This window comes from Pieris rapae, chromosome 9 (genome assembly GCF_905147795.1).
Source record: "Pieris rapae chromosome 9, ilPieRapa1.1, whole genome shotgun sequence".
Lineage (NCBI taxonomy): Eukaryota > Metazoa > Arthropoda > Insecta > Lepidoptera > Pieridae > Pieris > Pieris rapae.
The window spans coordinates 4,068,811-4,081,298 of record NC_059517.1 but is presented as its reverse complement, the minus strand read 5'-3'; the positions used below and the strand labels follow the sequence as shown (position 1 = coordinate 4,081,298).

The following is a 12,488-nucleotide window of genomic DNA, read 5'->3' as shown; positions in this document are numbered from 1 at the left end:
AGTGCGGACTGCAAACAGTCCAAAATGGCTCTGCCAGCAGTGAACCTACAACTGACAAAGCGACTTCTAAGCTTAAACAGAACCAATCTTAAAACAATGATAGGGATAATTACGAGGCATTGTCTCCTTAATAAACATCATTTTGTCCTAGTTTCAGCGCAGAGGAATCAGTCTTCCACGTATTCCTGGAACACGAGGCTGTGGCTAAACAACGTAAGGAAATCCTCGGAACAGTAAGGTCGCTCCATGAAGCCTGTGAAGTGCACAGGAGACTTCTGTGCTTCTGGAAGAAACTAGGCTGGCTAAATTAGCCTTTACGCAAAACGGACCCTATTTGAGTCTAATTGGGGAAAATGAGCCCACCTACCTACATAGGTTAATTATTTTCTAAGTCATCTTAATTGATTTTAGTTACTAAATCAATAAATTATGTTATATAGCTACTTTATTCGTTAAAAAAACCCACTTTTAACTACTAAAAAAAAAAAAATTATTTTCAGTTCTATTCTCAGATGATATATATAAGTTTTTGCAACGTTCATGCATTTATCATTCATTTCACAAAACCTACAGAAGTTTGACAAGAATATTTCTGGGAGTTGAGGCAAAGTCACTTTATGAATGAAGTGAAATAAATAAATAAATAAAAAAATAAAAAATAAAAAAAAATAAAAAAAATACAAATGATAGGCGCCACCCACTATTGCTAAAGGAATTTATAAGAGAATGAGATTATCTCACGCTTTGTCCGTTTTACTGTTTTAATACAAATTTGTAAGCGTTAGTGGGTCATACTAGTTGAAAAGTGATGTTGTTTCCAAATTCCAGCCTTGGCTTGGCTGCAACGCGGCTTAGCTTTGACCAAGACCCACCGTAACGTCTCTGTAACCTTAGGGCTTCATAGATTCGGAATCTATCTCTCATGCTTTTTTACCCGGGAGCATCTTGACTTATGCGACTCCATTTAGTTTTCAGCTTTTTACATACACTTCTGCTAAGGTATGTTGACTAAGCCACCAGTGCTTATTTCTCATTCTATAATAATTATTAGTTTTTCTAATCTGTGTTTTGTCAAAATCTTTGTTAGGCTGTGGCGTTTTGGGCTGAAGCCTGAAGTCCGAACTCGACTCTATTCAAACTTATAAATATACTCTATGGCTGAAGCTTTAGCTTAGGCTGAACTCTACAAAAATTTGTTTCTAAAATTTTGTTTGTAATCTAAAAAATTAAAGTAATTGTGTTATTTCATTTGAAATTTATTGAAAAAACTTCTTACTAAAATTTAGAATGCTTTTTAAACCAGTAGTATATTATCTTATTTTAGAGTAATATAACGTTAATGTAATTGAGAATGGCTGAATATTTAGCGGCTATTTTCGGTACCGAAAAGGACAAGTAAGTATTTATTAGTATCTTTTATATTTTAATATACCTGCTTTTTCAAAAATTTAATAAGTTGCAGTAGTAAGAGTTTCCATGTATGTTTGGTTTTTAGGTTATGTTGAATATTGCATTTCTTTTTGTTTCAGAGTTAATTGTTCTTTTTATTTTAAAATCGGAGCATGCAGACATGGCGATAGATGCTCCAGAATTCATAACAAGCCAACCTTTTCCCAGACAGTGCTTCTTCAAAATCTGTATGTTAATCCACAGAACTCTGCTAAATCTGCTGATGGGAGTCATTGTAAGTTATTAGAATACAAGTTTTGTAATTTAAACGTCCTGTTTATCTTACAATGACATTTCTTTTTCTTTTATTCTACATAACATTCAGATTTTATTTGATATCCAATTATCTATCATCAACAAAAAATAAACACTAAATGATATGTGTTAATCAAATGTTTTCAGTGGTAGTGGCTAATGTGTCAGATGAGGAGATGCAGGAGCATTATGATAATTTTTTTGAAGATGTCTTTGTTGAATGTGAAGACAAATATGGAGAAATTGAGGAAATGAATGTTTGTGACAATCTTGGTGACCATTTAGTTGGCAATGTCTATATCAAGGTAGTAAAATTGTATAATTGCTAATATTGTTGATAATTAAGAGCCACAGATAATTTTGCTCTTCAAGGAATTTTAATTAGCTTAGTTTTAGTATATAAAATAATTATTTTACTCCTTATAAACATATGCAAACTATTTACCAGTTTCGCCGTGAAGAAGATGCAGAAAAAGCTGTTAATGACCTAAACAACCGTTGGTTTGGTGGGCGTCCAGTTTATGCTGAACTTTCTCCGGTGACAGATTTTCGAGAGGCATGTTGTCGCCAGTATGAAATGGGAGAATGTACTCGTAGTGGATTTTGTAATTTTATGCATCTCAAACCCATTTCAAGAGAATTGAGACGGTTAGTATATATCCCTTTCATATAAACTAGTGGTGTTTGATTTTTCTTAAGAACTGTTTTTTGTTGGGTAATTATATTTATGAGGTAATAAAGATGGCCCATTATATTCCCATATATATCATTTGGTTGTATAACAAAGCTAGCATCTAAATAATACTTACAAGATATAATTCTTAATCAATAAGATTCTCTTAAAAAGGCTCTGACATATCGTCTTGAGCTTAAATTACTTCTAATTTGCTTAAATGCAGCAGATTGCCAAAGAACACTCAAACCTCAAGTTATGTAATAAATCAGCATTTATTTTTATTTCAATTCTTGTTAAGTATTAGTTTTGGCATGTTATTGAACATACACAGTTAATGGATACTGTATGTATTCTATTTCAGGTATTTATATGCCCGTCGCAAGGGCGGAAAGCGTTCCCGCTCTCGCTCCCGCGAACGCCGCCGCCGTTCCCGCTCTCGTGAACGTCGTCGTGAACCGCCTCGTAACTCTCGCGCGGGTCGGTACTAAACGAACCATATACCACACACATGTGCTGTTTGCATAGATAATGTTTGCATAGACAAGGCCTCATCTAGATATTACAGATATTCTCTATAAACTTTGTGTATGTTTATATCTGATTAAGATATATTGACTTCAACCTTGAAAGTGTTTTTCAGCAATTGTGGTCAGCAAGATATGGCCACAACTAGTTAACTTTCTGATATATTCATAAAGTATTTCTTTTTGTTAACAACATAACATCATACATTTAGACGACTCATGATTTTTCTTAATAATAATAGAAACATTAATTTCTCCATTCAATAGTGCAAATTGAAAGTTAAAATTTAGTTGTTATTTTTTCTCAGGATTGAACTTTGTTATATTAATCCTATTATTCTCGATTAGAGAGTTAGTTGTTTATTTAACCTTTAAATTTTCATTTATTTTAAACAATATCTTGATCAGTGTTACTTAACACATGGGGTATGACCAACTCGTAGGTTCCATTCTGGGTGATATGATTGTGAAAAGAAATTGTTGATAAACTAAAGAAATACTTTATATCCCATCTGCAAAAATTATTTAATAAAATCATAATAAACAGTTCAAAATAATGTACAGATATTGTTAATAAGGGCATGTGTGTGGATACAATTTAATTACTATAGCAACATTGCTAATATTTTACCTTATTTTCAAAAATCATAATGTCCAATATGAAAACTTTGAAATATGTTCAGAGTTAAAGGACAGCTATTTAAATAAGGTAAAAAGTTTACGTATTACTTTGAATGCAATTATTTTTTATGTGGAATAGACGAAGATTTAAACTTTTGTACGGCTCGCTACTCATTAGTGAGGACTAGGTTTACAAGATTTTCAAATTATAAGTATCATTCCTAATTGAGTTTTTTTTTACCTTATACCTTAAACACAAGTGGTTCAATAGTTATAAAAATTCACCTATTTTTATTTACTTGAATCAGTTTCTGAAAATAGGGGTAAATTTATTGAGTTAAATTAGATTATTTGCTATCAAGGGCCTGATCAAATATAAACAAGGTTCTCCGTTAAAAGACGGTCTTGTTGTGTTTTTTTTAAGAAGGAGACTATTAATACTGTGGGGACAGCTGCCGATGTGAGCAATTGTCGAGTCGCGCAGCAGTTGTCTTTAGATCTTAAAAAAATACCTAACAATTCTCAACTCTAGCTTTATACATTATTTTTAAGGTTATAATGAGAATATCTAGGCTGTTGTAAAATATATAGTTTATAGATCGCATCGATCTTAGATAAAAAATATTAGCGTTTCAGCCAAAGGTAAATATTAGATCCGCTGTTCTCTATATATTTCATCCCAAAACAGCATTTTTTCTTCGTCGACGTTCACTGTGCATTTCAAATATCTATCTATAATGAAACAATTCTTCTCATGTTCTGTGAACGGTTTCCATTCGACGTCAGCGCAATCTGGTGTCGGATTTCTAGAAAATAATGAGATAAAAGATGAGAGCGCTTGTTCAATGTATCATTGGAAAATCTTATAACAAAAATAGTTGGCCTATGTTCTTAGCTGCCGGAGCAACTTCATTTGAGCAATTCATGGCACGACAACATTGTAGTGTGTGTACCCGTAGAATGTAGGTGTCACAGAAATTTTATGTAAGTCACGATATAGCCTTGAATGAAAGTATATGATATAATATTTAGGGCCTGTTTCACAATGTATGGATAAAGTGTCAAATAGCTATGCAACACACTACACACACAACAACACACATAAATTATTCGAAAGATAAAAGTTCCGAATAAGATACTTCGAATTTCATGACGTATAGCGCTATCTGACAGTCGTGAAACGCAAAAATACTATTTATCCTACCAATAAGTAACAAATAGCTTATTTGGAACTTATCCGGACATTGTGAAACAGGCTCTTATAATTGAGACTTACCCATAGCTTGCAAAATTGACCCATAATTTAACAACATTCTCTACAACAGCTTTGGAATCGATTGTTAAAGGAATATCAATATTTTTAACATTAAATTGGTAATATTGATCATCTCCATGACATACTCCAGGCACCTGTTCCATTTTATATTTCTTCTTCATGTAATTTCGTTCGGTTTCTGCTGTGAATTTATAGAAATAAATCGGCATTGATGTGTTTTTAAAATGGTACCGTGCTAACCTTCTTGTATTGTAAGCAAAAACAATGTCCGTTGTTAAATTTACACATTCTTCGAGCATTTTGTCTGTAATGGTCGTACTTCCGAAGTATTTAAGTCGTATCTTTTCGTCTAAAATTTTCATCTCATTTAATGACATATTTAATTTGATTTCTCTGGGTATAACAATACCCTCTTTTGAAAAGAAAGGTAAAGATTTCGGAAAATCACGACAAACTTCAATGCCATCTGCTGATGTATATCCCAACATCAAGGGAATTTTAGCTACATGTCCTTTCTTAATTAATGTAGGCGGGTATTCGCTGATGAATTTTTCTACATTTAAATTAGAATTTTCAACGACGGGTGAAAACATTAAACCGTCGCTTATATCAGGGTAATCGGTGTTGATTGCGGGTAACTTAACATTGATCAAAGATTCAGCAGGTACATTTCTCAGAAACTTTAGTAACTCATCAACCTCTTCAGTGTCTTTACCCAGTAATTTTCCTAATTGGAAAGCTCTTTGACGAGCGTAAATATTATAGCTCCACTCGTTAAGACATACACCGCTTTGACAAATTGCTTTGCTGAATAGTCCAGAACTCATATCAGATATCATGTGGTAAGATGTAGAGGCCGCTCCGGCACTGCATCCAAAAATTGTTACGTTTTCAGGGTCTCCTCCAAATGAAGTTATATTATTTTTTATCCATTTCAGTGCTGCGACTTGGTCTTTGAGGCCTGCGTTACCTGGTACCTCCTCATTATCTAGGCAAAGAAAACCAAAAACTTCTAGTCGGTAATTGAAAGTTACCATAACAATATCATGTTCCATAAAAAAATCGGGGCCATAAAATTCTGAATTCCCTGATCCAGTGTAGAATCCTCCACCGTGAATCCAAACCAAAACGGGTAAACGTTTCTTATTGTTCACTGTTTTTGTGTAGACATTAAGATAGAGGCAATCTTCGCTTCCCGTTTCTATTTTGTCGAGCCGTTCGTTATAATGTGGGCATACTGGCCCGTGTTCGGAGGCATCCCGTACACCTGTCCAGGGCTCCGGTGGCAGTGGTGCCTAATTCAAACCAAATCATAAATATTTAGAGTGAAAAATTAAAAGCAAAAACAAAGATTAATAATAATAAAACTAACAGAAGCGACTACTAGGATTGGCTTCCTAAAATGGAACGAAATGTAAATGTACAATGTACAATTATGAAAATGGGGCAGTTTTACAATTATAAATTACAAACTTAGATAATTAAATGCGTTTCACCTGGTTCCTTAGAGAACATTTCAGTCTAAGGAAGTCAAGTGGAAGGAATCTAAGTGTTGACTCTAAAAGACTGTCTAATACAGTTATTAGAAAAATTATGGAAGCGACCTGCAACATTATGACGTTCAAATATTTTAGTGGATATCTTTGATTGGATTCATTAATAACCTGGATGCAACCGTCTCATCTATTGATTTGAGTCCTTTAACGTAACCGCAAAACACAAGTTAAATAATTTAAGTAAATGAAAACGTTGGTTTGTTTACGTGTATAATTGTACTTACTGTTCCTACACTACAGTAAAGTTTTATCAAGATCCTTGTATCTTTTGTACGCACCTTGAATCTCAATTTTCCGATAGGAGGTTTTGCATATGGTATTCCTTTAAAAGCATGAAAACTGCTATTTTCGGAGTTACAACTAATACCTCTCAGCATTCCTTGCTGTGTTTTGACGACCGCCATTTAGAATAAATCTTTGTTTTTCCTGTAACGAAAATAAAAATTTTAGAGCACTCTATGTAAAAATACAATTTCCCTTAAAAATACCTACCTATATTCTAAAATATAAAACAAGATTTTGTACTTCAACATTACCAACGTCTATCATAAAAAAATCCTAATTAATATCGTATTTTTACGATAACATCAGCGTTATGCGTCTAACTAATGCCAAGTCCACGCTGCGAGTGTAAGCGAAAGGTCGATAATTTTTCATGACCATGATAAACCAGCAGAAAAATACAAATAAAAATACTTACACACGTACTTTATTCAAGATAATATTAATTGCTATAAGAATTTAAGTATATAAGTATTGTAAAACGCTGTCATGTTAAAATGCACATAAATTATAATTCAAAATCAAGCGTTACGTTGATAACCAAGTCAGTGAAAGTAACTTCATATTTTAGGAACTGAAAATTGAAGCAAGATTTATGATTGACTTGTGCCAAACACAACCGGCGTTTGACGTGTGATTTTTGCTATTGCCTAAAAACTATGGAAGAAACAATTTTTCACTTCTATGTTGAAACACTTTAGTGCCAAAAAAAAACCTATCAACTTATAATAAATAGTCTAAAGTAATTCATTTTATATACTGAATTAATTTTCACGAACATCATTAAATTTATCGAAGTTGCATAGAATAGCGTCACGTTAGTGATAGTATTACATGTGTGCGAAGGTAATTTTGATTATAAAAACGGCTTAATAGTATATATAATATTGGACAATGGACTTTAAACAGTTTAGCTCTATTTTAATTTGACTACGTAATCAGCGTCGGTTTGCGACTTACGTGAGTTCACGTTGACAGTCTGTTGAGACACTACACCTATCGAGCTATCTAGTTGCCGGCCTACCTTTTAATCTAATATGAAGTGTTTGTATAGTGAACATAGTATATATGATAATTATACAATATTCGAGTTACGAAATAAATTGCAGTAGCGATAGTGTACACAGGCACTAAAATAAATGTATGGAATATATAATTATTTTAATCAAATTAGTACCATTGACACAAGCATAAATGGAACGTATATTTTGCCACTTATATTCGAAAATACAACCCGCGCCATGTAAACAAAGTTGAAACATACTGATTTATACTTAGCGCTTTACAATCGATTCAAGCCTGCCGTCTGATTCGCCATTATTCATGTCTAAAATAGCACCTCTGTAATATCACTGATGTGGGAGTAATTATACGGACTAGTCCAAGAGTTACAATAAATAATAGCTCTGAGACGGATTCTCAACAGCGACAGGGACGAGCTACCGTACATCGTAGAGCGTAAGCTATTAGCTACTGCTATTTTAGTGGAAACTTTTCATAAGAAAATATACACTCATAAAAGGAAATCTCGAGCACATGCTACGATACCTACCCCACGCAGAATTTGGTGAGACTATAGTTAAGTGAAGTAAACATAAGCGGTTATGGTTATTTGCGTATACCCAATAACCCGGCGTTTGTATGATAAGACAAGTCTCGCTATTTAATCGGACGAAAACGCGGATAGGCTAAATTTAAATGCACAATGTGTCCCAAATTATTACTTACCTACGTTTTTTGATGGATTTATGTGAATTTTGTAGAGATTAATTATTTTTGTCTCTATATATAAATTGCTAAAATAATATTTAAGTTGAAATCAGTGTACGTTTTAACAATATACAGATTGAATTTAAAAAATATCACAATTACTATGACGGACAGGCTTTCCCAGTGAAATTATCCACTCTTCTGGTGGATAATTAAATTGTCTAGGCTTATGAATGACAAAAATAAGAGGAGATTAAAATTAACGACTAAGATAAAGTGATAATTATTGTTAATTGTATGAACTTTGTAATGTTGATTCGTTCGTACCTTACGCGCAACATACGAATTATCGTAAAGATAATAGTAGAAATTATCATCAAATTATTTGCTGTAATTTGGCCTTCGCAACTTATTTCGAAATCTGATTTATAAAACAAGATTTCTTTGTATTTATTTATTTATGTATTGATTTTACCATGTTTAAGAAACTACTATCTTTTTGCCTCGTCTTTTCTCTTGTAAAAACCCAACTAAAAGAGAGCTGTATGTAGGCCAAAATAGATCAAAGCGAGTCTCAAAAAGCTAAGCTCTTCTTTCTATTCAGACTAGGCGCTATGTAGATGTAACGAATGGTAGAAACGTAACGAAGCACCGAGCTAATCGGCTCTATTAGTTGCAGTTCTATGCGGCACTTCTTTACTGATAATTTGTAAAATACTTGTCTTTTCTGTGTATAAATATGTATAATGGAGTTATCTTACATTGATTATTTCCTGTAATAAACGTCAAAGTTATCGTAAACTTCGTATCTTGTATACTTCAAGTAAACTTAACTGACTTAGTATAAACTTGCATGTGTAAATGTAAGACGAACAACCTAGGAACTGGTACAAAGTATTTTACAAATGCACATTTCTCATTTTCCTTGCTTGTTTGAGGGTAAAGTAGTGCAACGTCTACCTATATACTACTCATAAACTCTCAATTAAATATTTCAACTTAACGATATCTGATTCGTATATACTTACAATACAATAAACTGTTATATTAAGGTATTGTGTCTACATAAACTCGAGTACGGTATAAATAGGATTCTTAGTTCAATATTCTACGCGTTACCTGCTACGTTACTGTCTACAGTGTGCTACGACCAGAAAAACATATCCACAATCTAGCGTCCTTATTAATTGATTCCTGTTTATCTACGTATTGCTACCTAGTTTATTTGTAAATCCTTTGTTGGTTATCCGCAAAAGATACGATAAAATCGCTTTGAAGATTTAGCCAGAAATTTTCGTTTTGTACCATTTCAACGCTTATATACCGCGTATAGACGATTATAGGTATATAACCGTTCTTTTGAGTTTTCTTTGATAGTCAATACGTATATATTAAAGAGATGGTGCAATATAACATTTTTATTTATTTTATTTTCAGCCTAAATTTCATTTTATCTCTATGAGAAATTTATGTTTACTATATAAAATTTTTCAACTAAGAGTGTTCAAATTTTGTTAGTTGTAATGCGTACCGACTGCGATAATAAAATTGGATACATATAAGGCTGAGTTATATTTTATCCATGAGATGAAAAAGAAAGTGCGATGATTGCATGGAGGTAAAATTATAATTAAGTATAGGAAGTTGCTAGAATATTTATGTCTATAAGATTTTGGAATGTAGGATGTGGGTACTGCTTTAATACGCAATCTGCAATTGCCACATTGTTTCATCGTGCGTCGTTTGCTTTTATACTCTTTGCATTTACCTTTACGTGTTGGGCATAATACACCGTAAACAAGTAAAATCTCATCCAATGCGCGTAATTTATATATGTTTTAAGCCCCTAAAATGTTATATATCTTTAATAAAATATGCCCATTAGGCATATGAAGACAGATAAGAATCTACAATTCATTCAAATAACAATTTTGAACGAGGGAGTAACGGAAAACAATTTCGCGGTTCTCTTCCCCGTGGCAATATTAGGGTCTGGTAGAGTAGTGATACCATTTGGAATTCCTTAGGGTATAAAAGGGGAGTTATAGAATGAAAACTGCTCATGTGAAAATGCTTTCATTGCGTTTTATGCACCGCCGCCGGCCAGTAATATGTTTTGTTATTTTAGGGGGAGAGGGAAAATGTTACACGATGATGTTTATTTGGTTATTGTCACGTTGATCCTCATCGTAGCAATATAAGTGTAAATATGAATATATATTAAAAATATAATGATTTGAAAGATAAAATAAGGCAAGCATGAACTGCGCGATGTTACAGATAAACTGAAACAGAACGTAGCTTTGTCTGAAAAAATCAAACATGTGTGTAGATTCAAGAAAAATAAACTAGACGCGTAAAGCGCAGTGGTTAAATCACGCATAGGAATTTAGCATTAAGAATTTTTGAAGAAGCAACAAAAATCCGTCTTAGGCAATTTGTTTAGGATCTCCGCCAATAGGCTGCTGACTCCCTGACATCTTTTAAAACTCTAATTTTTTTTTTAAATTTCTTAACCAAATCCAATCCTGATCAATCGTGATTTTTGTAATTATTTTATTTCCTTTTCTTTTGTATTGCATCGACTTGCATGAATACGTGAGATTAGTTTTAAGTTTTTTATTGTATTACTTACATATTTAAGATCAAGGTTCTATATTTTTTTAAAGATTCTGTTATGCATTTTCCCATCATATTTCTTTTTTTAGTTTTTGCCTTACTATGGTTGCCTGGAAGAGATCGCTTGTTAGCAATATGGCCGTTCGTTGCATGCCCTATAAGTTTTATGCATAAGTTAATTTGTTTTTGTATAAATGTGACGAAGTGTGTATAAATAAATAAAGAAAAATACGATTATATTGTGTAAATTATATCTTCAAAGGATTATGATTAATGTTCAATTAAGTAGATTGTTGTAAAATTAAGCTAAACACTGAAAATCGTGGTACCTGTGTATATAATGTCGTTTTAAAAAATCTATTAATAAAAATCGTAATAATGCAAACACCACATAGAAGAGGAAATATTGCGGAGAAACAAGTGTTTCTTATATATAGCTGAAGTCAGCTTGAGGCCAAATCACGTTGCGACATGCGTGATCATTACCTAAGCAGCTAATGTAATTCTCGTACCTTGAGTGACATTACCTCACGCTATGTCACGTGACCGTGATTTCCATAGAAATTCATTTGACGTTTGTGGGTAATGTCTATCGCAAAGGTTTTGTCACAAAACCCTTGTCTTCTCACGCGGACGAAGTTGCGACGACCAACTAGTTAGAAATGAATCTAGATGAGGGCTGGCCAGCCCGAAGGGCTTAGGTCGGGTCGTATATATAAATCGTAAACGTGCTACGTTTCAGGGTATTAAATCATTGCAGTGATTGTACTCGTAGAACGTAGGCGTCGCTTAAATATATTATTAGATTCATATATAAAATGCACTATAAAATAAATGATATACCTACGTCCTACGGGTTTTAATAAGAATATAAGATGTTAAGAGCATTACTTACATTGATAACATGTTATGGTGACGAGTGACGAGTCTAGAAAATATCTGTCTTTGACCTGCGACATAAAATGGGGTATAGATTTACACGATTGTTTATAGATATTACCAGACTTTCTATTCTTTTGATTTTCCAGGATGAGTTGCCAGCGCTCAGCAGGGACTACCACTAAGATTTTTTTGTTGACAGTTTGTGAAGTTCAGAGCAGTTGACAGCGAGTTGACATGTTAAAATCTGTCCGATTTTTTAGAGACTTCTTATTTCGTTTCAACCCAAAATTTGAGAGCTGAGATAGCAAATAAGATTAAACAAGTATCTATATTCTATATGAGCTTATGAATATGTAGTGGTTTAATATCAAAGCTAGTTTAATATATTATTTACGAAATGAAACACGTAGTTGATTGATGTGACGTTTATTATTTTGTCGTAATTATTCAAATGTAAGCACCCTTTTTAAGTAATGACGTTTGATGTGCTATTTAGCTTAGGGTACGGCTGTAAGAGCAGTTGCATAAATTTGGCCAATTTGACACGCAGTATGGGGAGACAATCATCAATCAGGCAAAGTCCCCTAATATGAGTGTATTCATGGTTTCTCGATCTTTTATTCTTAATATTAAAACAA

The 12,488-nt window shown here is 33.1% G+C and overlaps 2 protein-coding genes across 5 annotated transcripts; one reads left to right on the top strand and one right to left on the bottom strand.

Moving 5' to 3' along the window:
* Positions 1-1,144: 1,144 nt before the first annotated feature.
* On the top strand, positions 1,145-3,750 carry LOC111001129 (splicing factor U2af 38 kDa subunit). Its single transcript, XM_022270849.2, has 5 exons — positions 1,145-1,395; positions 1,530-1,684; positions 1,852-2,009; positions 2,153-2,352; positions 2,742-3,750. The coding sequence occupies exons 1-5, from the start codon at positions 1,352-1,354 to the stop codon at positions 2,866-2,868; spliced, it is 684 nt and encodes a 227-aa protein (XP_022126541.1). The 5' UTR covers positions 1,145-1,351; the 3' UTR covers positions 2,869-3,750.
* On the bottom strand, positions 3,402-8,559 carry LOC111001127 (juvenile hormone esterase). Of its 4 annotated transcripts, none has more exons than XM_022270844.2 (4): positions 8,368-8,559; positions 6,636-6,783; positions 4,802-6,096; positions 3,402-4,331 (listed from the first exon to the last, which is right to left on the bottom strand). In XM_022270844.2, the coding sequence occupies exons 2-4, from the start codon at positions 6,759-6,761 to the stop codon at positions 4,175-4,177; spliced, it is 1,578 nt and encodes a 525-aa protein (XP_022126536.2). In that variant the 5' UTR covers positions 6,762-6,783; positions 8,368-8,559; the 3' UTR covers positions 3,402-4,174. The 4 variants fall into 4 exon arrangements, with proteins under 4 accessions (XP_022126536.2, XP_022126537.2, XP_022126535.2 ...); XM_022270845.2 differs by lacking the exon at positions 8,368-8,559 and adding an exon at positions 7,600-7,648; XM_022270843.2 differs by lacking the exon at positions 8,368-8,559 and adding an exon at positions 6,850-6,979.
* Positions 8,560-12,488: the final 3,929 nt, after the last annotated feature.

Bases quoted from the DNA above. Each gene is read 5' to 3' on its own strand.
- LOC111001129 (XM_022270849.2), top strand. From the start codon at position 1,352: ATGGCTGAATATTTAGCGGCTATTTTCGGTACCGAAAAGGACAA. The intron at 1,685-1,851 runs GTAAGTTATTAG...AAATGTTTTCAG, and splicing joins ATCTGCTGATGGGAGTCATT to TGGTAGTGGCTAATGTGTCA. The intron at 2,353-2,741 runs GTTAGTATATAT...ATTCTATTTCAG, and splicing joins ATTTCAAGAGAATTGAGACG to GTATTTATATGCCCGTCGCA.
- LOC111001127 (XM_022270844.2), bottom strand. From the start codon at position 6,761: ATGGCGGTCGTCAAAACACAGCAAGGAATGCTGAGAGGTATTAGTTGT. The intron at 6,097-6,635 runs GTGCGTACAAAA...GGTTTGAATTAG, and splicing joins TCGGAAAATTGAGATTCAAG to GCACCACTGCCACCGGAGCC. The intron at 4,332-4,801 runs GTAAGTCTCAAT...ATTATTTTCTAG, and splicing joins GTCAATTTTGCAAGCTATGG to AAATCCGACACCAGATTGCG.